Raw genomic sequence first — 27,942 nt, forward strand, 5'->3', positions numbered from 1 at the left:
TGAAATCTCCCACAAAAAAAATATTTCTGGATTTAGATTAACAAATTTTTATCATGATTTTTTTTACATTAAATTTTTGGCTACAAGCGTTGGAAAAATATATAGTTAGATCACTTAATCGTATATTAATTTTGACGTAAAGATGACAAAACACAATTATACCCATTATTATTTTGAGCACTGATTATTATCCAAAAACATGTGCCATTTCTTGATTTATCGTAGAAATTATTAACATTAAAACAACAGCCACTAAAGTAAATTTACGAGCAAAAAGTCATGTCAACGATAAATCATTTTCGAGTAATCACCTTTAAAAAATTTCCAATCACGACGTAGTGTCAATTTTGCAGCAGTGAACGTGAATTGAGAATATCACTTTAATTAATATAAATATTTTTAATTATGTTTATTTTTAACACAACCAACTACAAATAAAAAAATATTTAATTATCCTGAAATTCCACAAACAGGACGATATCATTAGTGTTATATATTACACTCATCAACTTATCTACTTATCTTCAGCAAAAAGCTGATACGTCCTTTTTTATACCTATAAACTTTAACTAAAATAATATACCTACGTACAAATCAGATTTGTACTGCTTGAGAAGTGCGATAAGTGCTTGCAGATTTTTTAATTTAATTAGCATGCTTGTTAAAATTGTCAGTTGATGGAAACTTTAAACACATATTTACAAAACTTGCAACAATAACCTTGGCCTTAGATCAGGTCGGTAACCTTTCTGTAGAATAAAATTTCTTATTTCATGTTTCCAGGAACACAAATATAAATTAGGAAATGTGTAGGTATGCAGCAGACAGCAGGTATACAAGTTGCAAAGTCATAAGAGTCGTACTGACGTCATAAAAACCTTAAACAAACAAAAAAAGGTTCCATATCAAGATCAACTAAAAATTTGTTTTCAAAAATTGTGCAAAAGCGAACTAATCCAAAAATATATGGAAGTTATGAAATGGGTTTTTCTTATCAAAATTTCTTCTAAATTTAACTAGCGCGTCTATCTTTCCCATACCACAATGGATCTTGGACTTATCCACACGGGAAGCGGTTAAAAAATTATCAGGAATAATTAATGAAAGTCATCAACCGCTAATATTTGAGTATACAATTCTTAAGTAGCCAGATTGCACAAGTGGATTATATTTTTCTGGTAAAATCTTATTCACTAAAACAGTAGTGGATGCGTACACTAATATTTAGCGGAAGTATAATAACGTAATACACATGAATAATATATTAGCTTGAATTTTTAGAATTTTTTGGCAAAATTATAAATCTAACTATTTATATTAAGTCCGTTGACTGCACTTCACAACAAAAGAACTTTAAATCTGCCATAAATAATTGTTAAATATATGTCACACTTGTATTGCTTTTCACAGATTGAAGGCTTTGAAAAACATATTTATTTTATGAGAAATGCTTTGGTAACTAGGATGAATTCAAAATTTACGAATTCACCGGAAAAAATTCCAAATCAAAAGCTGTAAATCAAAATTTATCATCAAATAACCGAAAATGTGGCGAATGCTAACCACAGTCAAACATTTTAAGAAATCGGTTGGATAATTAGTCAGCATGGGAAGTTGTCTGGAATTTACACTCACTAACTCGAAATGTAGTACTCCTAATTGTTTTTCTAATTATTACACACTTTAGGATTTCGTTGAACTATCCCTAGTTTTAAATCTACCGCCAAACGACTGACAACTTCAACCGCGCCCTCCCGCGTCCAGCCGGAAAATAATGTACAGCATTGCCAAATGGATTTCAAATTTGACAACTCGTCAACTCAATAATGTTTACGTCGACGTGAAATAGTAAACATCTTCATTCAAATCGTGTGTAGTAAAATGTTAAACATATTTGAGAAACTTAGGCGTTTTGATGCATATCCCAAAACCCTAGAAGATGTCCGGATTAAAACTTACGGAGGCGCTGTTGGTAAGAATTTATTTTTTGTAAATTTTGTACAAAATGTGAGCGGTATTTCTAGTTACAGTGATAAGCCTCACAATAATGACCTTGCTATTTTGGACTGAATTAGTGGACTATTTAACACCAAACGTGTCAGAAGAGCTATTTGTCGACACTTCCAGGAGTCCTTCAATACAAATAAATTTAGATCTTGTTGTACCTACAATATCTTGTGACTGTAAATATATTTTTTTGGTCGCAATTATGGGGAACACGTTTTTTTTAGTTTTAGCTTTAGACGCTATGGACTCGTCGGGTGAACAGCATTTGCAAATTGACTACAACATTTATAAGAGGAGGCTAGATGTGCATGGACAACCAATAGCCGAACCAAAGAAGGAAGATATAACAATCAAAAGTAAAAACAACACAGAAGTAAGTTTGTTTAAGTGACGCAAACGCTTTTGTTAAGCAATAATTACTTACAGGTTGAAACAACTAATAAAACTGAGTGTGGAAGTTGTTATGGTGCTTCTTTTGATCCACATAGGTAAAATAAAATGTAGATTGTAGTAGCAAAGCTTGAAATAACGTGATTGTAGGTGCTGTAACACATGTGAAGATGTGAGAGAAGCTTATAGAGAAAGAAGGTGGGCGTTTCCAGATAATCCAGAAAACATCACACAATGTAAAGAAGAAAAGTTTAGTGAGAAACTGAAAACAGCGTTTTCACAAGGATGCCAGATTTATGGCTCTCTTATTGTTAATAGGGTCAGTGGTAGCTTCCATGTTGCTCCAGGAAAAAGTTTTAGCATAAATCATGTGCATGTGCATGATGTTCAACCATTTTCATCTACAGAATTTAATACCACTCATAAAATAAGGCATTTATCTTTCGGTGCAAGCATAGACAGTGATTCCCACAATCCCCTCAAGGATACTGTAGGACTTGCAGAGGAAGGTAAGAACAATTTTAATTTCCTTCAAGGATTTATTGTAAAACAACTAGCTTAATAAATATACATAACTATCAGCTTTCAAGAATTTAAGTAACATCTCTTGAAATATCATTGCTGCTTCACTAATGCTAACATCTCAAGCCAGATCCAATTGCCAGGAATGTCCCAAACGAGCCCCCGCCTTGCAGCATCACTTTACCGACTGTGTTTACTAACTCTTTGCCTCTTAAGCCGCCCCTGCAGTGGAAAAACATGCGATTTGCACCTTGAAATGTTTAGTTTTAATTACCGTAACGCTGAGAATCCACCAAATAACGCCCCACTGGCCATTCCCACACAGAATCCGAGAAAGAATCCCATCTTCATTTTATCAAAACAAGTCGGTCCTTGTTGATAAACCCCTCCCGGAACGGCCGGCATTTTACCTACGCAGAAGAACGTATTATGCATTCAAAAGCTGATAAAACCTACCTGTCTTATCTTATTGGCGCGTTTAAGTGTTGAACGATACTAATGAATTTTGTGTCTGCCTTTAACATTCAATTTTTTGTCTTTCACGTCGACCAAATTTTGCGTGACTGTTGAACTGTCACTCACAAAAAGGTTATGGAAGTGGTTACGGTTACGGTGGAATTTTCCACGAAGAGCGCGTGATTTAAAATGTGTTTTATTCCAGGGGCGACCATGTTCCAATACCATATAAAAATTGTACCAACAGCATACGTAAAGAGGGATGGACAGGTGATAAACGCGAATCAGTTTTCCGTTACTAAACATAGGAAAGTAGTTTCGATAATGAGTGGGGAGTCCGGTATGCCAGGAATATTTTTCCAGTATGAACTTTCACCCTTGATGGTGAAGTACACAGAGCAGAGTAGGTCGTTTGGTCACTTTGCGACTAATGTTTGTGCAATTATTGGTGGGGTGTATACTGTAGCTGGACTAATTGATACGTTATTATACCATTCAGTGAAGCTTATACAAAAGAAAATAGAACTGGGTAAATTAAATTAATTTATTGTTATTGGTAAAGTTGTTCTGTTATACATTCCTCCAGTGAGAACATATTATCATTTATATACACGAAAAATTGGTTAACAGTTTGGAATACAGTGTACATTGATTTTAAAATAAATAACAGTACAAAAGTGTTTTGTCTTATTTACATGGTCTTTAAAAAAGCGTTAAAGGCGTGAATTGAAGAGCCTGCAACTTCAGTGGCAAAATGAGCGTCAGATCCTGAGACTAGAGTAATTAAAGAGATATAGTTAGGTTTCTTCGTGTCAAATTGTAGTTTCCCTAATTTTTGTAAAAATTGGTGTCTTTGTTTTATCCTAAATTCCCTACATGTTAGAACTTGGGGCATTTTAACTATCGTTTCTAGCGGTATATTCATTTCTTTATGAATATATTCAAACGTTTTTAGTATTCTATGCTGATCTAGAAAAAAGTCATATATAATATAAATTTGCACAACAAACAAACATACTGTTCATAAATAATTTAGGTGTCTGCAACACAATTTGTTTCATTTCTTCAGGTGTGAAACCCATTTCTTCTTTTATAACAAACATATTCAATTTTATGTGTTCAATATCATAAGTTATAAGTCTAGGTTTCCTGGCAGTTAAACTTCGAACTTCATTACCAGTTAGGGAGAAGCTTTTTTGAAAAAATCCTAGTTTTTTGTCAATGTCTTGAGTGCTGCAACAATTTTTATTAAAAAAAATATACGCTGTGCCCACTATTGAGGTACCTAAAACTCAACCACATGGGGTTATCTTGAACAATTCTTAAAATCATTTCATCAGTAAATTTCTTGTATTTTAGGTAATTAATCCTCACTTGTAAATTTTCCAAATCTTCCTTAAAAATAAACGGATTTTTTTCAATCAACTTCCCTAAATCTTCTGTCTGTAATCCTAAATCAGTCAAAAATATAATATAACTCTTGATGTCTTTATCAAAATCTAATTGCAAAATATATGGAGGAACTTCTTGGTTCTTTTCCCACTTATACAGCCTCACACCTAGCTTTAAAAGTTGTTGCAAAGTGTGTGATTTGTTTACATAAGCTGCAAAATTAAAGCTCGGTCTTAAGTAAGGAGCAACATATGAAATGTCTTCTTTGCATGGCTGAAGCACCGACGATTCTGGCGGATTTTCATTTAAATTATCACTATTTGAAACTAGTCGGGGGTCGATTATTTCAGAACTGTTTTCCACAGTAGATATTTTATTTTCAATTTTTTGAACACTTGAAAGTGGTCGAAAGGGTCCCAGAGTTCGTACCGTGCATGTTTTTATTAGTCTTCGTAACATTTTTAATAAAACACGACTTAAAAAAGATCAAACGCATTTATTATTAAATATATAAACTGCGCGCAAACATTCCGCAACATAACATCACCATAACCTCTACGACATAACCTAATTGTGTACTGTCAAACTGTCAAAATCAACAACGCAACGTAACGTACGTATGTAATGTTGCAATATTAATTACGTTGTGACAATAACGTGTAATTCAGTGGCGGCTCTACAAGTGAGATGGTGGGGTGTGGCATGACATGAGCATTGATAAAATATTGTCAACGGTTGTTAAATATATTCAACATTATACCTCAATATTTTAGTATTTTAATTCATTGCTGCCTCAACTTATCACAATTAAAAAAAAACGAACATTATTTAAAAAAGAAATAAATAAAATAAGTGATAAGTGCAGTCAAATTACAACCAAAAATTATTTCTAGTTATATATGTAAGATCTTTTTTTTTTTTGTTTTTAATCGTATATCTGTATGTACTGTAGTGGGAACAGCTATACATATTCCGTGTTTATTGCTTCATTGGGTATTTAACTTGTCCCACCCGTTGTTTAAAATCTCTTTACCTAGCGTCAACAGTATAGGACCGTCTTCCTTATTTCACTTTATATTTGGATGGCACATATGTATGTACTTAATCAATGGATGGATCCTAGAAATTTTCATTACGGTCCATTTTGGCAAACTGTTTAATATTCTTGCGCTATTAAATATGCAGATTATGTATGTTGAGGGTTGGTTACAAAATCCTGTTGTATAGTTATGGCTTCCACTACGAATGTCAGACCCATAAAAATGGAATACCTCTGGACATGGTATAGGACTGTACTGAATACCGAATGACTACTAATGTTTGTGATTTTTTTTTGTCAGGTTGGAATGAAATTTAAAATATTATGATGGCATACATGATGTCAAATTGAATTGACTACCAAATCAGAAGCTGCCAGCAGCACTAGTGTTCTACTATGAGTGTTCTAGGCACGTTCATATTAAAATTGATAACTGCGAACTGACATGCTAACATTGCCACCAATAATACAGAATTGCCAACTCAAAAATTTGCTTCAATCATTAACAGTCATCCGGTATATAGGTTTGACTATATAGGTATTTTAAGACTGATCGTAATTAATAACTACACACGGAATAACTGTTCACGTGTATATACATATATTTAGAAGATTGGTTATACAAAAAAAAAAAGATATACAGTAGCGGTCATTTCTACGGAACCACTCGATAAAAAGTCAAGTTGATAGCCCTGTCATCTAGTACTTTACGCCGAACGCGGTTGGTAGCGGTAGTTGATATGGCAATCGAAACTAGCACAACACGAATGTTTCGGTTGCCCTCAAATATGCCGCACTGTATCCCGTGCAGACTGTATGTTCTGTTCATCTATTTATTAAAATAAAATATCTACATTAACAATGGGGCCATCTAACCTGTCAAATTTTTGACACATATGTTTTCCCCCAGAAACCCGTCAAGGTCACTTACACCAAACAAATTTTGAAAATTTACACTAGGGAGTGGTTCTATAGAAAAGATCGCGACTTTATATAGATATCCAGTGGCGAACAAATCATTTAGGACATAATTTTTCTGTCATTTAAAAAATTTGAATGTAGTCTAGACTTTATTGTCACTTTGACGTTTGAAGTTTAAAGTATTTGTCACGTGCATGCAGTATTAGCATGCTCGCAGTGTCAAAAATGACAAAACTAAAAATATGTATATATAAAGTTACAATACTTAAAAAGGTGTTTCATACTTTGTGACACTGGAATGACATTGATCTCCAAGATTTTCTGGCCGCGACTGTATATGTTATGTAAGTACTTGACCTGTCCTGACCTGACATAGGGTATAGTCTCATCTCAATCCAAGTTCTGCAAAATACAAAAAAAAATCATATAATAATATTAATAATAATGATGATAACAATATTCAAAATTTTGTCATTATGAAACTTTAAGGTAATATCTGTGCTTTTTCTTTAAAGTGGTATTATATGAAATTAAAAATTAGTCTAAAGTAACTTAGATAGAACATCCTTCGCCCCTGAAGTACAGTCGAACAATTTAAACTTTTTCGAAAAATATAAAATTTGATTTGAGGGTTCCGGAGGAGCCTAGAAGCGGTGACGTAGGGTTTCGAGAAGGACCGCGTGCTGTTTAAATAGAGTCCACCTTTGGAGAAGGGATTATTGAGCTAGTGGAGTCAAGAGCGTCTAGTGAAATTCGCCGGAATAATTTTTGTACATAATCGCTGCAATAGTTAGTCGTGTAAATTCGAGTTATTAAGGAATAAATTGTTGAGTTTTACCTACGCCAATTTTATTCGCCCGTACAACGTAACAATATGTTAGTTTCTAAAATTTAAATGATAATAATTACTACCCAAAATGTTGAGGCCATATCATTAAATTGGTGGTGAGGTTGATAGGGTTCTTTACCTGTTGGGATCAATAAATTATTATTAAGACCCACCACTGACCCGGAAATGACCGGCATTCAGGCAAGACTTCTATCATTACGGGTACTAAGACCAAGTAATGATATGCATTGATTAGATTAACAGAACAACTTTCGAGATTCTAGAATTACAGCATACAAATTAGTCTGCTATTATTCTCTAATCTCACCCCATCCCCAAAAGTCCAGCGTAACTACCGACCATTTATCCGCGCATCACATGAAAAGTGACCTACACTACTCTGACCTACTGGTGCTAATCTAATCTGACTGACATGATCAGACTGTTCAAGAAACTTACGAACAATATTATTAAGACCCACCACTGACCCGGAAATGACCGGCATTCAGGCAAGACTTCTATCATTACGGGTACTAAGACCAAGTAATGATATGAATTGATTAGATTAACAGAACAACTTTCGAGATTCTAGAATTACAGCATACAAATTAGTCTGCTATTATTCTCTAATCTCACCCCATCCCCAAAAGTCCAGCGTAACTACCGACCATTTATCCGCGCATCACATGAAAAGTGACCTACACTACTCTGACCTACTGGTGCTAATCTAATCTGACTGACATGATCAGACTGTTCAAGAAACTTACGAACAATATGACATGTTCCTAACAAAACAGCTTTTTGAATTTTGACAATTATTGAATCATTCAAATGCAAAGACTTTAAATTCTCAACTAAGCTATTTGGAACTACACCTACATTAGAGATAACTAGGGGTAGAATTGAAATTTTTTTAAGATTCAACATGGATTTCATTTCTATCGATAATTGTAGATATTTTGAAATCTTGGTGTCGTATGTTTGAATAATATTGTTTGTGTTAGGAATAGCAATGTCAATAAGAATGGCTTCGTTCGTGTGTTTTTTGATAAGTATGATGTCTGGTCTGTTAGCTGTAATGTTTAAGTCTGTAAGTATTGTGCGATCCCAGTATAATTTGTATTTGTTATTTTCAAGGAATGGAGACGGAATATAAGTGTAATAGGGTGTCGTATCTTCGATTAAGTTCATAAGTGTTGCTAATTCTTTGTGAATGATTTTGGCTGCGTTGTCGTGTCTAGCTTTGTAATCAGTTTGTGCTAGGATGCTGCAAGAAGAGATTATGTGCTGGATCGTTTCAGGTTTTGCTTTGCATAGGCGACAGCAGTCGTTTTTTATGTTCGGATCTTTGATGATGTATTTTCTATAATTCTTGGTATTGATTACTTGGTCTTGAATAGCAAACACAAATCCTTCTGTTTCGGCATACAAACTTGATTTTTTTAACCAAATCAATGACATCTTCTTATTGACATGATTTTCTTCTAAGTCTTTGTAGAATTTTCCATGTAGTTGTTTTTGTTTTAGCCCACTTATTATTTTATCTATTGTGTGGGGGGTGTGGATTTCTTCGGTGTTCGACAGATTTAAGGGTGTGTGGTTCAAATCTGCTCTTGTGATGGTGCGAAACATTTCATTTCTTTCCGCTCGTTTCAAGAAATACTTCTTCAAATCTGAAATTTGTATCTGATATAAGTTTTCTAAGTTCTGGAAACCCCTTCCTCCATTCTGTCTTGGTAATGAGAATCTTTCAATCGACGATTTTGGGTGATGCCTTCTATACTGTGTGAAGATTTTCCTTGTTGCGATGTTTAAATTTTCAAGATCAGTTTTGGACCATTTAATGACTCCAAAAGAATATGTTAGCAGTGGAACGCAGAATGTATTTACTGCTTTCATTAAATTTTTTCCATTTAACTGTGTCTTCAATATTAATTTTAATCTTGCTACGTATTGATCTTTCAACTGTGTTTTCGTTTTGGTATGATTGATGTGGGAGGATTGACAGAAACCCAGATATTTGTATGTATCGTTTCGTTCTTGGGCTTCAATTATTTCCTTATTCTGTGTTATATGTGGTACTTGGTGAAACACGCCTTTTCTGATTGCTTGGGTCTTACATTTCTCAATACCAAAGGACATACCAATATCACCGGAAAATTGTTCAGTCAGATTTAATAGGTTTGTTAACTGATTTTGTGTACTTGCATATATTTTTATGTCATCCATATACAGCAAGTGACTTATTCTGTTTTCTCTTTGTTTGTTAATTCTTATATTGAACCCATAATTGCAGCTGTTCAGGATATCGGAGAGGGGATTTATTGCTAAGCAGAACCATAACGGGCTAAGAGAATCGCCTTGAAAAATTCCTCTTCGGATCATTATTGGGTCTGACTGAATTGTTTGTTCATTTAAGGTTATTTGGAGTGTGGTCTTCCAAAATTCCATGGAACATTTGAGAAAAGTGCAGATTTTAGTATCAATCTTGTATAATTCCAGAATTTTGCATAGCCAGGAATGAGGGACAGAATCGTAAGCTTTCTTATAATCAATAAAAGCAGTATATATGTTTCGGTTTTCTTTTCTAGCTTGTTCACAGATGATGGAATCTATGATTAATTGCTCTTTGCAGCCAAAGGATCCTTTAATACATCCTTTCTGTTCTTCATTAATGATGTCAGAGTTAAAACAGTGTTGATAAATTTTTTGTGTAATGCATGAGGTTAATATTTTATAGATTGTCGGTAAACATGTGATAGGTCTGTATTTTGATGGATTTTTTGTGTCGTTATCTTTAGGTTTTAGGTGTGTTACACCATGACATAAGAATGTTGGAAAGGAGGATGGGTCAAGAAGGAACTGATTTAAGTGATGTAGTAAATGAATATGTACACAATTTAATTTTTTTATCCAAAAATTATGAATTTTGTCTGGTCCTGGTGATTTCCAGTTGTGTGTCTTATTGATAGTATTTATTAATTCGGCAAGTGTTATCTGATGATCATTCATTGGTGTAATTGTGGATAGTTTATTATGTATATGAGGAATCCATTTGGCAGATTGGTTAAATTCAAATTCTTGAGACCAAAGTTTTGACCAAAATGTTGTTACATCTTGTGAACTTGGTAGTTCACCGGATAATTGAGTTTTGCTTGAATTAGTTAAATGTTGATAGAATAGTTTTTCGTTGTTTAAAAATTTTGTGTTATGAATTTTTCTGAGATGTGATTGTTTGTATCTTTTAAGTCTTTTGCTATATAAGGAAAGCTTTTGTAATAGTGTATCTTTAATTTCGGATAGTGTTGTGTTGTACTCATTGTAATCAGTTTGATGAAAATTATTGTTGGTCAGTATCGAATGCATACATGTCATGATGTGTGGTGTTTTAACTCCTCTAAGGTACTGTGTTATTTGACCCAGTTGTTTTCTAATGTTATTAATTTTATAATTTAACCGTGTTTCCCAATGAGGGGTGGAGGGTATACGATTGTTGTTTGTATTTATTATGTTATCTTTACATGTGTTAATTTGAATACAAGTTAAAGCTGCACAGTAGATAATTGTATGAAGTTTTTCAAAAGAGATCGAGTTTGTGAGATATTTTGGTAAAATGAAGGAGTTCATTATTTCTACAATTGCCAGAAACTTTTTAGAATAACACTGGCGGGGAAGTGATTGTCTATCATTTGGTTTTAATTTAGAACATGTTTCGAAAGTTAATTTAAATTGGTCTTCAATTTCATTTTGGAAATTAATGTGAAATTTAAAATTTTTGTTTACAGTTTTGATTAATGTGTCTTCTGTGTTGTAGTACGTGTTTTGTAGATTATCTGTGATGTTAATTTGGTTTTGGATTGTTCTTGATAAATTGTTAAGTGATTTGTCAGTTAATGTGTTGGTAATTTGTGTTATGGTTGTGATCTTATTTTGAGGTGTTTTGTTTAATAAATGTTTAGTAAATCTGTCAGTTCGTGTCTCTGGTGTATTTGATATACTACTGTTACTATTTTGTGGTATAATTGGGATCTTATTTTGAGATGTTGTTTTTGACAAATTGGTGACAGATGTGTCAGTCAGTAATGTATTTGGTACTGTGTTGTTGATATCTTCAGGAAGTGGATTAATGGTTTTAGAAAGTTCATTTTTTAATTGTTCTAGAGTAAGTTGAGGTATGTAGTTATTTTTAACTATTGCTCTACGTTGATCTGCTAAATTTTGAATGGTAACTGGAAAATTTGGGTACTCACGGCTGAAGGCTTCGTGTAGAGCTGTACGATAATTACTTACATCAGTTTCATTGTTTGTAATTTTATAATATAAGCGCATAATATGTAAATTCATGTCTAGAGACCATTTTTTACGCTTTTTCGGTTCTTCTCGTCTTCTAATGGTCTGAGGCTGATTTGTCTGAGAAACATTAGAGACTAATACGTTGTTAATTGTCCTTGTGGTAGTATTTCCCGAGGTGATGCCACTTGCTCCATCGACCTCTTCGGAGACTGCAGTAATAGGTGTTCGTCGGATTTCGAGTTGAACATTCTCCGTTGTAGGCGAAACAATTTGGTTTAGACTCATTTTTTAGTTGGAAATGTCAGCGTTGACAGTTGATTATGAAAAAAGGAAATTAAGTGCAAATATCGAGTTAAATGGGTGGTTTTAATAGTAAATACAGTACCTTGCACTATTATGAGTCCTTTTGAGTCAAATAAAGGTATTGAATCGAGTTTTATCCAAAGATTCCGCCTTGTTAAGAAATTTACGAACAACCAAAGGTCACTCTTTTTTTTTTTTTATTATTATTATTATTATTATTAGACAAATTTTAATTGGCCTTTTACCGTCTACACGATATTTCTAACATACATTGAAAAAACTCTGTTCGGTAGTTTTGCAGACGAGCTGTCTAACAAAAATCGACAAAGACAACAGAGGGCACACAAACGGAACCGGGGACCTACTTTTTCTAACTCTTGAAAAAAACATGAAAGTAGCCATTCACTGGATGAATTCTCTTGCAATATTTCATTAGATTACGCTCGGGAAGTAAACGGCAAAAATTCCACATTTTGATAGAATCACTGAAAACTGAAATGTTGTAGTGTGTGTTTTGTAACTTGGGTAAAAGCTACTTTAATTAAAAATACACCTGTTGAACTTACCTATTAATAGAAACTTTATATTCAGTTGGTATATTATAAATTGTTTATTAACAGATTTTCAAGGAAATGTGACGTCACGTGGCAGCAGAGTAGCATACCAGCGATTGTTTTCAAATTTTATATATCTATTTTAGAAAAACCAGTATATTTTATGGTTATATCAATGTATTCATATTTTTATAACCGCGAAGTAATAAATCGGACCTCTCTTGTGATAAGACTGTACTGCGCATGCACTAATACTCCTAGATTTCTAATTGTTGTGCTATTGGTTGATTTAAATTACGCGGGTATGGATTGAGATTTCTTATTCGTTGTCTACATTACTCATTGGAAGTCATTTTTCGTCATTTTCGAGTGCTTGTGAGTTCGTTTTACTCTTCTGTGGCGGTTATTTTAGGTACATGCGCAAAGACAAAGTAGTGAGGGAGACAGTAAACAGTATCTTTCGTCTCTCTTTGATCGTAAGCACCATTTTCAAGAGATTTTTTTTTTAAGAATGTACAATAAAAGAGTAATAAATATATGCTGCATTATACTTACCCAAATTGATATACGTGTCCTTGCTAACAACTTGATGATGTCATTACAAAATTTCGTAATTGAATAGCTTGCTTTTTTACTTTTGCGTTAACATAACACACACATCTTTATTTTAAATCAAATTTTCGAAAAAACTAGATATGTTGTACTGTACTGTAGTTTAGGGGCGAGGGTAGTTCCATCTAAATAAACTTAGACCGATTTTTCTCTAAGAAATTTGTAGAAAGCATTTGTTGGGTGTGACCTCTATTCACTTATTTTATTTTTTTCTCATTGCATGATTTATGACTCCACTAACTGCATATTTTATATATGGTACCGCCCAAGCTTTAAATTGTCAACTGATTATTTATATCGATTTATATTGGCTGTAATAAATAAAGTGGAATAAATTTGTTTCTGATTGATTGTATTCCTGTCATACGGGTTAGTACTGACTACGTATATGTAGGCATCTAAAAAATAAACAAGTGCAGATGCGTGGAATATTAAATTAACCACACAAAAGCAAATCTTCAAGCGTATTTTGTACTTTAACAAAGTGTTCTTACACAACCCGGGCCAGATTGTCCACAGTTGGATGTCAAACTATTGCTCAACTTGTTTATGACCTTCCCTTATTGTGCTCACAAATATTTCTCGCCAAGTGCTGCAGGCAAAATCAAACAAAAGAAAAAGATAACTTTGAATGAGAAAGCGTTGAAATTATGTTGTAAGTACAAACAGGTAACAATAAGTCGTAATAAAGTATCGAAACTTTGTCACCAAATTTTTGAGAAAAAATAAGCCAAAATTTATCTTTTCTTACGGAACAAAAGTCTAAAGTACGTATATACAAGTGGAGACAAAGGTTCTAACTAATTTTATTACCATTTACGACAAAGTTGTTGTGAACTGCAGTGTGAACAGATCGATTTGATGTTTATTTTCTGTAATTACGTAAACCACGATGAAGTACCTTGCCACTAAACTTCCCGTTTTATGTAGTACTAATTAATAGTTACAGCAGTGAGGAACTATTAGAAGTACTTAGATTTTTAAATTGCCACTTAGTATTATTTAGGAAATTTACAAAGGCTACTAGTTACTAGTTAAACGGTTTTCTTCAGTGATACCTTATTGTTGCCTCTAAGGTACTAAAATTTGCAGTAAGAAAGTATACATTCTTACTAACGTGAGTACCTATTCCTTCCAACAATTTATAATCGGATTGTAATAATAAGTTTTTCCATTGTTACTAGTGTTTACAGTATTCAATTAAGTTCACCATTAAAATATTATTGATAACCACATCTATAAAAGTAATAGGTAATTTATTCTAGATTATAATAAGTACGTGCAATAAATTAAAACTGTTACTTGGTGCCATTAAATATTTGATGCTGTTTAATAAGGCAGTTACGCAATTAAACTGTAGTTTGATCAACACTTTGCGTCAGGATACATTCCAACAACAGAATGCCTATGTATATTTTTAGATTGATTTTAATTTTGATGTAAAAGCTCTAGACTAAAACATACAGTTTCAAACCACAATGTTAACTATAACATCATGGATGGTATAAATGTACGAGGGTTGTATATTAAATTCCAAAAATGGATTTGTTTTTTCACCTTTTATTTATTATCTTATTTTATAATAACATACGTATTTCACTGAAAAACCGACTTCAACATTATCTATTCATCTATTCTTGATTTCTTCTACGTCTTCTTGTAATTCCAATCGCAGAAAATTTTACCTCTGCCAATATCCCCGAGTTAATGTTTTTTTTTTTAATAATGCGACTATTACCGATAATCCACTTGAAAAATGTGCGTTGCATAGAGTCCTTATCAAGTAAATTTGCTGCCTCGTTTGCTCGAACACTTGCGCCGGCCCTGCAATCAAGTGTAAAAGTCTACGAAACAAAAGCAACATCTTGTCTTCTCTGTCTTTCCTCTTTTGCTATTGGTACCTTCTGGTATGCATTTTTCTCCAATCCCGTCGAAGAATTCCGTCGATCCTTCACTGTGAAAGCGTCATCATCAGCACGTGAACGAATTACTGCGAGCTTTGTTATGGTCTGTGGCATAGGCGTCGGGTGGTCTTGGGCTCGAGCTCCTGACAAGATTTTTTCTCACTGGTAATTTCTTGGGGGCAAACCGTAAAAATTATGTTAATTTAGTAATGATTATGTTTTAGTATTTTGGTTTATTAACAAGCTGCAATTTTTAATATTTTTTAAAGCTGCTTAACAAAAGTTAAAATTTATGAACCTACCCGAAATACATACTGGATATCAAATTTTTAAGGGAGTCGTCGCAGGCCAAAATTTGTGAAAATTTTCAAATTTAAATCCAAACTTTGAGATAAACCTGACAATTAAAACTACTCAATTATATATAAAAAACAAAACAAATTTTTAAAATATTCAAAGAAATGGTTATATTTCATTTTAGTAATTCTAGAAAAGTGGTTGCAATTTTCGAAACAATATTGCCGAAAATGCCTTCTGTAAGGCACTGAACAAAAATGTCTGGGGAATTTTCGAAAGTGCTCGGAAAAAGGTTAAAAGTTTCGTACGGGAAAAATAGGGCTTTTGGCAAAGTTGACTAAAAATCCACAAGAAATTCTGGATGTAGATATTGACGAGCTGATTCAATAAACACAGAATGTTGATGGTTGCAGACCCAGACTTTCGATTTTTCCCATTTGAAAATAAAATTTTTAAAATATCCCAAAAACGGCCATTTTTTATTTTGGGGATTTTGAAAAAGTCGTCGGAATTTTTTTTCTTTCGTTAATTTTGTCAAGTGCTCGAAAGAAAATCAAAAATTTCGTAAGAATTTCGAAAATTGAAGTTTTGACAATTTTTTTTTAAGATTTTCGAAATTTTCGGTTCAAAATAGAATTTTTAAAATAATGAAGCTGAAAATAACTTCTGCGAGTCTAAATCAATAAGAAAATCTCTTTAGGTGACTTTTAATTTTCGAAAGTCATCGGAAAAGGGTCAAAAGTTTCATGGGCTTTTTGAAAAATTGAGCATTTGGAAAAGTTGTCTACATATCCAAAAAAAAAAAAAATCTAGGAAATAGATATCGATGAGTTGACTTCAAAAAGCACAGCCTGTTAATCTTCCCAGACTAACCTTTTCGAAATTTTCGGATTCAAAATCAAATTTTTAAAATATCGCAAAAACATTAATTTTGCTAGTTCTGGAAAAGTGGTTGGAATGTTCAAATAAATGTAGCCGAAAATTATTGCTGTATATTGAAATCAACAAGAAAAGAGTTATTTTCAAAAGTACTAGGAAAAAAGTCAAATATTTCCTAAAGGGGTTATCGAAAATTTGAACTTTTGGCAAATTTGTCAAAAAAACTCAAATATTCTAGGATATAATTCGCGACCAGCTAATTCGAAAAACATAGTTTGTTTATCAAGATTTTTGAAATTTTCAGTTTCAAATTCAAAATTTTTAAAATATTCCAAAAATTGCCGTAATTCATCTTAGCAATTCTCGAAAAATAAAGACGAAAATAACTCCTAAAATTCTAAATCAACAAAAAAATATCTTTAAGTAATTTATAATTTTCGAAAGTGCTTGGAGCAAGGTAAAAAATTTCATGGGGAGGGGCTTATTGAAAACTTGAGCTTTTGGCAAAGTTGACTATAGATAAAAAAAATAAAAATTTTGGGAAATAGTTATCAACGAGTTGACTCCAAAAAGCACACTCAATTAATCTTTCCAGACTAAACTTTTCGAAATTTTCGGTTTCAAAATCAAATTTTTAAAATATCGCAAAAACATTAATTTTACTAGTTCTGGAAAACTGGTTGGAATTTTCCAATAAATGTTGCCGAAAATGACTGCTGTATGTCGAAACCAACAAGAAAAGAGTTATTTTCGAAAGTACTCGGAAAAAGAAAAAAATTCCAAAAGAGGGTATTGAAAATTTGAACTTTTAGCAAATATCTCAAAAAAACTCAAATATTTTGGGATATAAATCGCGACCAGCTAATTCGAAAAACATAGTTTGCTGATGGATCCACATCAAGATTTTTGAGATTTTCAGTTTCAAATTCAAATTTGTAAAATACATATTATTCCAAAAATTGCCTTAATTCATCTTAGCAATTCTCGAAAAATAAAGCCGAAAATAACTTCTAAAATTCTAAATCAACAAAAAAATCTCTTTAAGTAATTTATAATTTTCGGAAGTGCTCGGAGTAAGATAACAAAATTCATGGGGAGGGAGGCTTATTGAAAAATTGAGCTTTTGGCAAAGTTGGCTATAGCTAAAAAGCAAAAATTCTGGGAAATAGTTATCAGCGAGTTGACTCCAAAAAGCACACCCAGTTAATGTTTCCAGACTAAACTTTTCGAAATTTTCGGTTTTAAAATCAAATTTTTAAAACATCGCAAAAACATTCATTTTACTAGTTCTGGAAAACTGGTTGGAATTTTCGAATAAATGTTGCCGAAAATGACTGCTGTATGTCGAAATCAACAAGAAAAGAGTTATTTTCGAAAGTACTCGGAAAAAAAAAATCCAAAAGGGGGTATTGAAAATTTGAACTTTTAGCAAATATCTCAAAAAAACTCAAATATTTTGGGATTTAATCGCGACCAGCTAATTCGAAAAACATAGTTTGTTTATCAAGATTTTTGAAATTTTCAGTTTCAAATTCAAAATTTTTAAAATATTCCAAAAATTGCCATAATTCATCTTAGCAATTCTCGAAAAATAAAGCCGAAAATAACTTCTAAAATTCTAAATCAAAAAAAAAATCTCTTTAAGTAATTTATAATTTTCGGAAGTGCTCGGAGCAAGATAACAAAATTCATGGGGAGGGAGGCTTATTGAAAAATTGAGCTTTTGGCAAAGTTGGCTATAGATAAAAAAACAAAAATTCTGGGAAATAGTTATCAACGAGTTGACTCCAAAAAGCACACCCAGTTAATGTTTCCAGACTAAACTTTTCGAAATTTTCGGTTTTAAAATCAAATTTTTAAAACATCGCAAAAACATTCATTTTACTAGTTCTGGAAAACTGGTTGGAATTTTCGAATAAATGTTGCCGAAAATGACTGCTGTATGTCGAAATCAACAAGAAAAGAGTTATTTTCGAAAGTACTCGGAAAAAAAAAATCCAAAAGGGGGTATTGAAAATTTGAACTTTTAGCAAATATCTCAAAAAAACTCAAATATTTTGGGATTTAATCGCGACCAGCTAATTCGAAAAACATAGTTTGTTTATCAAGATTTTTGAAATTTTCAGTTTCAAATTCAAAATTTTTAAAATATTCCAAAAATTGCCATAATTCATCTTAGCAATTCTCGAAAAATAAAGCCGAAAATAACTTCTAAAATTCTAAATCAAAAAAAAAATCTCTTTAAGTAATTTATAATTTTCGGAAGTGCTCGGAGCAAGATAACAAAATTCATGGGGAGGGAGGCTTATTGAAAAATTGAGCTTTTGGCAAAGTTGGCTATAGATAAAAAAACAAAAATTCTGGGAAATAGTTATCAACGAGTTGACTCCAAAAAGCACACCCAGTTAATGTTTCCAGCCTAAACTTTTCGAAATTTTCGGTTTCAAAATCAAATTTTTAAAATATCGCAAAAACGGTCATATTTCATTTTGGTGGTTCTGGAAAACTGGTTCGAATTTTCGAATAAATGTTGCCGAAAATGACTGCTGTATGTCGAAATCAACAAGAAAAGGTCTTTGGGTAATTGGGTTATTTTCGAAAGTACTCGGAAAAAGGTTAAAAATTTCGTACGGGAAAAATAGAGCTGTTGGCAAAGCTGCCTAAAAATCCACAAGAAATTCTGGATGTAGATATTGAGGAGCTGATTCAATAAACACAATAAATTCGAAATTTCCCGTTTCAAAATAATTTTTTTAAAATATCCAAAAAATGGCCATATTTTATTTTGGTGATTTTGAAAAAGTCGTTGGATTTTTTTTTCTTTCGTTAATTTTGTCAAGTGCTCGAAAGAAGATCAACAATTTCGTAAGGAATTTTTCGTATCGAAAATGTTAAATTTTGACAACTTTTTTTTTTTAAGATTTTCGAAATTTTCGGTTCAAAATAGAATTTTTAAAATATCTCAAAAATTGCCACATTTCATCTTGGTAATTCTCGATAAATGGAGCTGAAAATAACTTCTACGAGTCTAAATCAACATGAAAATCTCTTTATGTTACTTTTAATTTTCAAAAGTCATCGGAAAAGGGTCAAAAGTTTTATGGGCTTTTTGAAAAATTGAGCTTTTGGCAAAGTTGTCTACATATCCAAAAAAAATTCTACGAAATAGATATCGACGAGTTGACTCCCAAAAAGCACACCCAGTTAATGTTTCCAGACTAAACTTTTCGAAATTTTCGGTTTCAAAATCAAATTTTTAAAATGTCGCAAAAACGGTCATATGTATTTCATTTTGGTGGTTTTGGAAAACTGGTTGGAATTTTCGAATAAAGGTTGGCGAAAATGACTGCTGTATGTCGAAATCAACAAGAAAATGTCTTTGGGTTATTTTCGAAAGTACTCGGAAAAAGATAAAAAAATTCCTAAACGGGGTATCGAAAGTTTGAACTTTTGCCAAAGTTGTCAAAAAAACTCGAATATTGTGGGATATAATTCGCGACCAGCTAATTCGAAAAACATAGTTTGTTTATGGATCCACATCAAGATTTTTGAAAATTTCAGTTTCAAATTCAAATTTTTAAAATATTGTCATATGTTATCTTAACAATTTTCGAAAGATAAAGCCCAAAATAACTTCTACAAGTCAACATCAACAAAAAAATCTCTTTAAGCAAATTGTAATTTTCGTAAGTGCTCGGACAAGGGTCAAAAATTTCGTGGGGAAGAAGCTTATTGAAAAATGGAGCTTTTGGCATCGACGACCTGACTTCGAAATCGCGTAGATTTGATGTAATATTGGTTGCAGACTTCTAATACATTGATGTGTTTTTTGTTCAGATTGAACATAGGGGCTTCATAGTGTATGTTCAGAGTTAAAAAAAAATGTCCCGGTATAAATAATAATCAATCCCGTTAATTCGCCAAAGGCTCATCAGTCGAAGACGAATTCAAGAGTATAGTATAAATAATAATATACTAATATGACCTGATCGTACCGATTATTCTCCTCGATAGACAACTTATATCTATAAATGCTTTAAGCTGTCGGTCTATAGATATTGGATACTTTTGGGGTGCATAAAAATTAGTGATTTTTCAAGAATTTTGGGATGTCTAAAAACAATGAATTTTGTAAGTTTTTTAGAGTGCTCTTGAGATAATTTTGCATGATTTTGGGTGATTTTTGACGGTTTTTTCATGTGCCCAATTTTTGGTGGTCTACAGATATTGGGGTAAAAATGAATGCTTTTTGAAGGGTTTTAGGGCTTTCTCGGTTGTTAACTTTTGGGAAAACAGCTAAATTTGTAGGATTCTATCCTGTTTTTTAAGACGCCAAATGTCCTGGTCCAGAACTAACATTTTATGTCCTACTTTGTTTAAAAACGAAACATTACATTATTGCTAAATTCTGTAAGTGCGACGTTTAATTTTGCTTAAATGAAAATTAAATGATCCCCCACAAGATTTCGAAAATTTGACGCTTATGTTCTCTCGAAGGAAACATCGCCATAAAATGGAGACATCACCCCGTGTACCAGTCGAAAGAACCTCCGCCGCGATAGCAATCACGAAACATGGCGATGATCAGTGTTGTTCCATGTTTTCCGGTCGCAGTGGCGTACCTTTTCGTACCTGGTGGGATAATGAGTCGGTCATGCGGGCCCGGACGGGCACCGGAGCGGAACAGCGCGGGGGCATCGGGGGGCGGCGTGTTACGGACTGACAACTCCGAGCGCGTTTCCCGGACGCTCGTCGACTGAAGCGGAACGGCTGCATCTTACACGGCCATTGCCAAGACCAAGAGTACCATTGTGGTACCAACAGCCATTGTGGCAGACGAACCAAGAACAGCATATGCTATGCGTGGCCCTCGAGCTCCTTTCCCAACCGGATCATCTCGTGATCGCGCGATTAAAGTTCATCACTATCTGGAACAAAGATACATTGTTGAAATCATGACGAAATGCCGACATTGAGGCAAGGTTTTTGCCCTCAGCTGCCCAAAATCGCTTCCTGTTGATGGGAGAGAGAGCACTGGCGACACCGGAGCGGGCTCGATTTACTCGTTTCTTCTTCCTTTGGATAGAGAATGGTTCGCTAATGACGAAATCGGACAGATATTTACCACGGAATAACGGTTTTTAGGTGGGAACGTAAGGCTCTGTTGCCATAATTCGAAATCGGTTTTGCATAGATCGAAAGTAGATAGATTCGGAAGGAGTGACTGCATCGACTACGTTATTAAATACAGTTAAATTGCTACGCCACTGGGTGTACGTTGGTTCAAAGTAGAGGCTATTTTTAAGCTTATCAGAAGTTCTCGCAGTACTTTACAAAGTAAGCTGAACTGCCTTTAAACTGTTAAACGACACCCACGAGGTTTTAATTTACGGCTTATGCTAATTGACTCTTCAGGCTATAAAGGAAGAGCTAACGAATGAAGATCGTCCGATCAGAAAGGCTTCATTTTTGAAAAGTACCTACTTGTTAATTTGCGATATAAAAGAACCTTGAGAATGTAACAGCGCGTGTTTACAACACATTTGTTCATTTGTATATTTTATCATGAAAAACTTATAGCTTCAGGAATGGTTATGGATTTTCAGAGTAGTACTGATCAAATGTTATGTAAAAAGCTCTATTTTTTATTAATTGTACTTGAAGGTGAACCATTTTATCAAAATATTGACCTTTATTGATGGTTTATACATAATTACATATGAAATATAAGATCTACAAAAATACCATACAGCAAAAAATTCATTACTATGCATTAATTTAAATTACTCATTAAATATTAACGATTTAGCACATACATACTGATGTGTGGGATTAAAGTCGATTAAAAAAATAATTTTGAGCCATGACAATTTTTATGATGTTAAATTCCCAGTTGAATTTTTGTTATCACAAATGTGCAAATTTTATTAAAAAGATAAAATAATTAATGAAAAGTACACTTTTTGCGTCCCGAGCAAGTGTGGTAATAGGAAGCATGAGAATACTGGTCACTTTTATATTTTCTCAACCCCTAGAATACGTATGTCACTGGAACTACTGGAGCGATTGTTCACATTTTTTTTTTGCTCTTGCAGTTTATGAATCCGTTTTGATTTTTTACCCTAGATACCAAGATTTAAAAAAATCAAAATTGTATTACAACACGTTAAAAGAGTAAATCGTTAATCAAAATTTATCGTCAGAATTCGTATCGAAACTGTGCAAAAGCTTTCTAGCTTATAAAATATCCGTTATCGTAGGAAATTAGAAATTCTAGATAGTTTTAAAAATTATTAAATTTAAATTTACTTTAAATTAAAAATTTAAATCGTTGAAAGTGATATGATAATTAGGAATAAAAAATTGAGGAAATGCTCTGTGTATGATGTTTTTTGTTCCATCGAGAGTCGCGTTGACTAAGGAAACAGTCCGTTATTTTTATGCAATTATAGTTTTATATCATTTTGTTCGCGTAGGAGTATCAAGACAACACCGGTTTTATCGACTTCCTAACGAACACTTTCAAATACAAAATACTGCACCATGAAAAGGTGATAAACCTAAGTTATTTTATGAAACGCAGCGATGGGTTGGGTTAGCTTAGCGTATATGCGACGAATTCTAATAATCATTTTGTTGACTGTTAAATTTAATATTTTCTGTACACGTACTTTCTCGATTAGCTCAGAAAAGTGCATTTAATTTTCCTGAAATTCTAGAAACACAGTTACGCTCTAGTTAGTGTTACATTGTACACACCAAACCCCTATAAAAATTGATGGCATTAAAAAAGTCATAATCAGCTTTTTCGAAAAATTACAAAATTTAATTTTGCGAATTTTATTTTTTTTATGACGACCAGCACAATTTCGGTAGGATTTATTCTGTAAAATTTTGTGATGACGTCATCAATTTTTTGGCAGGTGTATACAAATATATTTTGATTAAAAATTATCATGCTTAGTTTAACTTTAAAAGGTCTGCAAGATCTCAAAGTATTTAATTTTGTGGATTCAAAATTAAATTCGAAATATTGCTACAGAATGTTGTTTTTTTTTCACAAATTCAGATGTCAAGGGAAAAACCAACACGGATTTATAAACTACGCTTGTATGACTGTGTTGTTTTATACAATTAAAAACCCATTTACTATGTACAAGTTTGAAATGATGTCAACAAATTGTTGGCGGGGATGATTAACCAAATTTTGTCTAGATGGTATTCCTAATATACACACAAACGGTGACAACAATCAGTCCAGTAGCTTCGGAGATTATCCGGTGTACGCAGACGTACAGACAAACGACAGATACACGAAAAAAATGATTAAGAATCCTCAAAGGTAAAATTTTTGTGGATGGTAATTTTTGTCAAAATTATGATTTGGAGGCTAAATCAAAAATATGTTTATAATTTTTTTTTCGATTCTTCTACAAAATAAAATATATTTACCTTTGCGTTTGTGGCTTAACTCGGTTTTGTTTAAAATATTTAACCCAAAATTTCGTTTTTGTTTTAACAGCGAAAAAGAAGTACAGTATTTTGAATTATGTAACTTAAATTAAATGGTTTAAAATTTAATTTGATCTATTGTTAATAATTACTGTAACATTATTAAACCCACAGAAAGTGCAAATATGTACATAATCAAGCTGAACCTAAATCATTCTGCATTCACAATTCTAAATTTATTTTTTTTTGCATAAAATTAAACGAAACGAATGAGTGGCAACGTAGGTAGAAGTATTATATTACCAATTTAAAGTTTTTATGGCTAATAATCAAAAACTGAAGCATCTAAGTTTTACAAGAGCATAAAGCCATTTTTAATTTCAATAATTTTCGATTAAGATTTTTTCGTTATTAAATCACTTGAAATCCAAAAAGACCGAGTATAAACCTCGTACATAATGATACTTGTGTAATCCAAATAAATTCTGTGATAATGCAATTGTTAGTAAATTTTATTCATAATCCCATCTGTTGTGAAAGGCAAAATAATTAAGGTACAAAATCGTTCGTTCAAAGTAATGGTACGCAAATGAAACTTTATTACAAAACGCTTACTGTAATGGAAAAATTGCTAAACAACGTTCAAACTTTAAGACGACTGAATCCCGTGGAATTTAGTGATTTATTTGCTGTTGTATAAAAATTTATAGGTCGACTAGACTTGTGGTAAACCACAGCGTTTTCACAGATCATGAAAAGTTAAGAAATACAGTATATTTTGCACGGCTTTCTGCATATTATTATTACTAATATTGTATATATGATATTTTGTATGTAATATATACATATCTTTTTTAGTTTCCACTAATAGTTCAATTATATCTTAAAAAAAAAATAAATGTTTGTCACTATAACAAGTAAACATTATACCGAATCCAAAATTAATTAATTCCCATGCCACAATTCATAAATTTGACAGATAAATTTAACTACAGCATTTTGAAATTTTCTGGGAAACTGAACAACCAACTGGAAAAAATTTATCGCTTTAAACTGTTTGATATAACCGTATTTTAAAAGACGCACCATTTACATCTGTTGGCGTTAAATGAACGTTGAAACACAATCATCTATGTGAATTCATTAGCGATAAAATTTTCTAATTAAAATATTGACAGGCGTTTAATCTGAAATTATTTTTACAATAAAGTGCATTCAACAGACTTAAATTAGTGTATGTAATTAATAACTTTACCTGGATTATGTGTATATAGTACTGGTGCATTTATGATTAATAAAATCTGCGTTGAATTATGTTATTACTTTTTAGTTTTAAAAATGTGCAACCAAAATTTAAGAAACTTGTCCATGGGCTTACCTTTCTAGATACCAATACAGTTTTTATTTTTCTCAAAGATTTTTTTGTGCCAAGAAGAATTTTGACGGTGTTTTGAAAATTTTCCCGTTTAAGAGGCAATTAAAACTCGAAAATGATATTATTCTTGGTACCTGTCATATCAACCTAAAGTACAAACACAATTCCAGGTGAGCAGGGCATGTGTTACCCGCACTAGCGTCCTTAATCAATTGATAAATATAGCGATCATCTGCGATTCCTTTTAGCAAAGTAGCATGCGGGTGTAATATAAACAGCAAAAGACAGATAAACGTGTTTTTGTTCTGTAATTTGACTACCTCCGATTCGGTAAATACATAAACTGTATCGCGTATCGCAATAATTTAACTTTTGTTTAGTGGTTCACATAATGACCAATAAATAAGAGCAGATAAGCAAGGTACCATAAACTTACGTCAGCATTGGCCGATAAACGGTCAGTGGTCAATTTCAATATGACAAACACACCGCTACTGTATCCCTATTAGGCTTGTCACAACATAATTTTCCTTTCGGTGGTACTCATTACATATTCTGTGGACTGAATCATTACTCAGAGGCGAACACGTTGTTCAAGCACGCATTTATTTTCGAAAAGATGTGGACGATTTTAGGAGCATCATTACGGTACCACCTGTAGGCTGAAAGTATAAAAGTGTTTATTTATGTAAAGGAATAATTAAATTGGTTATTATACGTAATTTCAGGACTTTGTTTTTTGATTTTAATTTTATTCATATAAAATTATACGAAGGAATTTTTGCTTTAATTGAGAGCCGGCTCATTAAAACTGAAGTCGGTCGTTAAGAATGAGGCAGTACTTCGGGATCAGTGGTTTGTGAAATTATGAGAATTATGAATAGTTTATTATTATTTAATGGTGCGGTCTGAAAAAATCCGTACTGGTTGTAGGTTTTCCAGTGAAAATGGCCTGGTTTACGCTGATATAAATCGATTTTCTCTGATTTGAGTATAATGGTAATAATAGGTTTGGCATTTGTTGTGGGGGGCAATTATTGTATATCATGTCCAAGGTCAAAATGGTGAACATTTTTGTTATTATTTGTGTTAATTTTAGACAATGTTGTGCAAATATTTTTGTGGATTAAGTATTTAATTAACTTATCTTTGGTTTCCCATGCGAAAATGAATAATACATTTGGATATGCGGAGTGAAAATTCACATAGGTACCACCTCTTCCTATTGTTTCAGATAGAATATATTTACAGTTGTCGGAGAAGAAAAAGACGAATATATTATGTCGTTATGAGATAATGATATATAATCTCAGAGTTATGTAATTCCGGTCTAATGAAAGGAAATATGATTGTTTCTTTTTGACGAAACAAAATTGTATAAAAATGTTTAATCACCGGTGCTATTAATATAACATTACTAACGAAAAATTTTCGAGTGGCAAAATCGGCTTTTTTATTGCGACAGCTTAGAACGTGAAACGTGTTTTTATCGGTAATTATAAGTTACAAAGTTAGCCGCCGAGTCCCTTACTTTCTCCCTGCTATAATAAAGGCATAGGTATGCACCGACAAGCCGTTATAACCTTTAACGACGTGTAGCTGTCCGAGCGAACAAAAGTCATTAAACTGGGGTGCTCTTTAAATTTGTTCCAATACCGTTGGAGGTAATAGCGTTCGATCGATTGATTCCCTTTTGGACAAAGAGTGCAGCTGTCGTCGGTACTATCGCGTCGTAGAAGATGGCAAAAGTGTAATTGTTGGCAATAGTACCTGTTTGGTCCCGTTAGTTTAATAGCATGTTGGCGAGGGCACGAATGCCAGCACCGTCCAACTGACGCCGAAGAGATTCCAGCAGTTCCAGCACCTTGGCGATAGTACTTCTGCAGATGGCCACACCACGTACACTCACCACATTTCCTAGAACTAAACGGCAACAGCATATTCTGACGTCAGATAATGATTTGCATTACCGCACAGGTGTTTGGGTGCTTGGTCGTCCTTTGGCGCGCCGTCGTAGCGGACAAGGGCTCTGAGGATGGCACTCAAAGTCCACGGGTGTGCGAAGAACCCCGTGAATTCTTCCAGTGCCATTCGCAGGCCTATGCTGGGAACACTCAACAGGTAAACGTGTCTACACAATCGCGGACTGACTCACACTGAATGTTGTGGCCAGTGTGCGAGCGACAGGTAGGTTGCCCCTGCCCCTCACCTGGGAGGACATTGCACCTGTAGCTCCTCTGGTTGGTACCGTGACACTGTGTGCTGATGGGTTATTAGTCATCCATTCGTTGCTGGTAGCTTGCGACAAGTCGCACGGAACAGTACCATCAACGCGAACTGCTTCCAATCATCGCTCTGCGGCAAAAAACACCACCAGAACCATCAAACCCATTCCAATCCACACCTCGATGGAGACGGCAGGACTGACCCGGAAAAACTGCTCGCGCTACAGAGCCACAAGATGAAGCGAAGCCTTCAATTCAACCGAAAACCAGCAAAGATCATGGTAATATTTGAAATGGTCACACTTTAACGTCAATGGAAGAAGTGAAGCCTTAAATTGCCAACAAGCTGGAGACGTTTTCATAATGCTGGATCGGGTTCACGATTACGAAATTAAGTAACAATGACCACGACAGTTAGCCACTTTGAACCTGTGAGAAGCAAAAGTTGGGTTCTTTCTAGTGATGGTTTCTTCACAGGATTCGCTCAACAAT

The 27,942-nt window shown here is 33.3% G+C and overlaps 4 protein-coding genes across 18 annotated transcripts; 1 reads left to right on the forward strand and 3 right to left on the reverse strand.

The window, feature by feature from the left end:
* Positions 1-1,677: 1,677 nt before the first annotated feature.
* Positions 1,678-4,052, forward strand: LOC135122858 (endoplasmic reticulum-Golgi intermediate compartment protein 3). The gene is made up of 6 exons (XM_064047315.1): positions 1,678-1,972; positions 2,025-2,183; positions 2,232-2,380; positions 2,434-2,495; positions 2,548-2,906; positions 3,581-4,052. The coding sequence occupies exons 1-6, from the start codon at positions 1,882-1,884 to the stop codon at positions 3,916-3,918; spliced, it is 1,158 nt and encodes a 385-aa protein (XP_063903385.1). The 5' UTR covers positions 1,678-1,881; the 3' UTR covers positions 3,919-4,052.
* LOC135122860 (reactive oxygen species modulator 1) lies at positions 2,917-3,514 on the reverse strand. The gene is made up of 3 exons (XM_064047317.1): positions 3,376-3,514; positions 3,194-3,329; positions 2,917-3,141 (listed from the first exon to the last, which is right to left on the reverse strand). Exons 2-3 carry the CDS (start codon positions 3,322-3,324, stop codon positions 3,033-3,035), a joined length of 240 nt encoding a protein of 79 aa, XP_063903387.1. The 5' UTR covers positions 3,325-3,329; positions 3,376-3,514; the 3' UTR covers positions 2,917-3,032.
* Positions 3,906-5,365, reverse strand: LOC135122859 (transcription termination factor 3, mitochondrial). Its single transcript, XM_064047316.1, has 3 exons — positions 4,661-5,365; positions 4,394-4,608; positions 3,906-4,344 (listed from the first exon to the last, which is right to left on the reverse strand). Exons 1-3 carry the CDS (start codon positions 5,224-5,226, stop codon positions 4,067-4,069), a joined length of 1,059 nt encoding a protein of 352 aa, XP_063903386.1. The 5' UTR covers positions 5,227-5,365; the 3' UTR covers positions 3,906-4,066.
* A 1,083-nt stretch (positions 5,366-6,448) lies between these two features.
* Positions 6,449-27,562, reverse strand: LOC135122861 (uncharacterized). 15 transcript variants are annotated; one of them, XM_064047329.1, is made up of 5 exons: positions 27,381-27,562; positions 27,201-27,324; positions 26,996-27,148; positions 21,031-21,322; positions 6,449-7,129 (listed from the first exon to the last, which is right to left on the reverse strand). In XM_064047329.1, exons 2-4 carry the CDS (start codon positions 27,314-27,316, stop codon positions 21,310-21,312), a joined length of 282 nt encoding a protein of 93 aa, XP_063903399.1. In that variant the 5' UTR covers positions 27,317-27,324; positions 27,381-27,562; the 3' UTR covers positions 6,449-7,129; positions 21,031-21,309. The 15 variants fall into 15 exon arrangements, 14 of the variants coding, with proteins under 14 accessions (XP_063903399.1, XP_063903398.1, XP_063903397.1 ...); XM_064047328.1 differs by lacking the exon at positions 6,449-7,129 and adding an exon at positions 14,859-15,365; XM_064047327.1 differs by lacking the exon at positions 6,449-7,129 and adding an exon at positions 14,859-15,384.
* Positions 27,563-27,942: the final 380 nt, after the last annotated feature.

The sequence above is a fragment of the Zophobas morio genome, unplaced genomic scaffold (genome assembly GCF_036711695.1).
Source record: "Zophobas morio isolate AGI-343-1 ecotype UQ-CSIRO unplaced genomic scaffold, CSIRO_AGI_Zmor_V1 ptg000005l, whole genome shotgun sequence".
In the NCBI taxonomy this organism is placed as follows: domain Eukaryota; kingdom Metazoa; phylum Arthropoda; class Insecta; order Coleoptera; family Tenebrionidae; genus Zophobas; species Zophobas morio.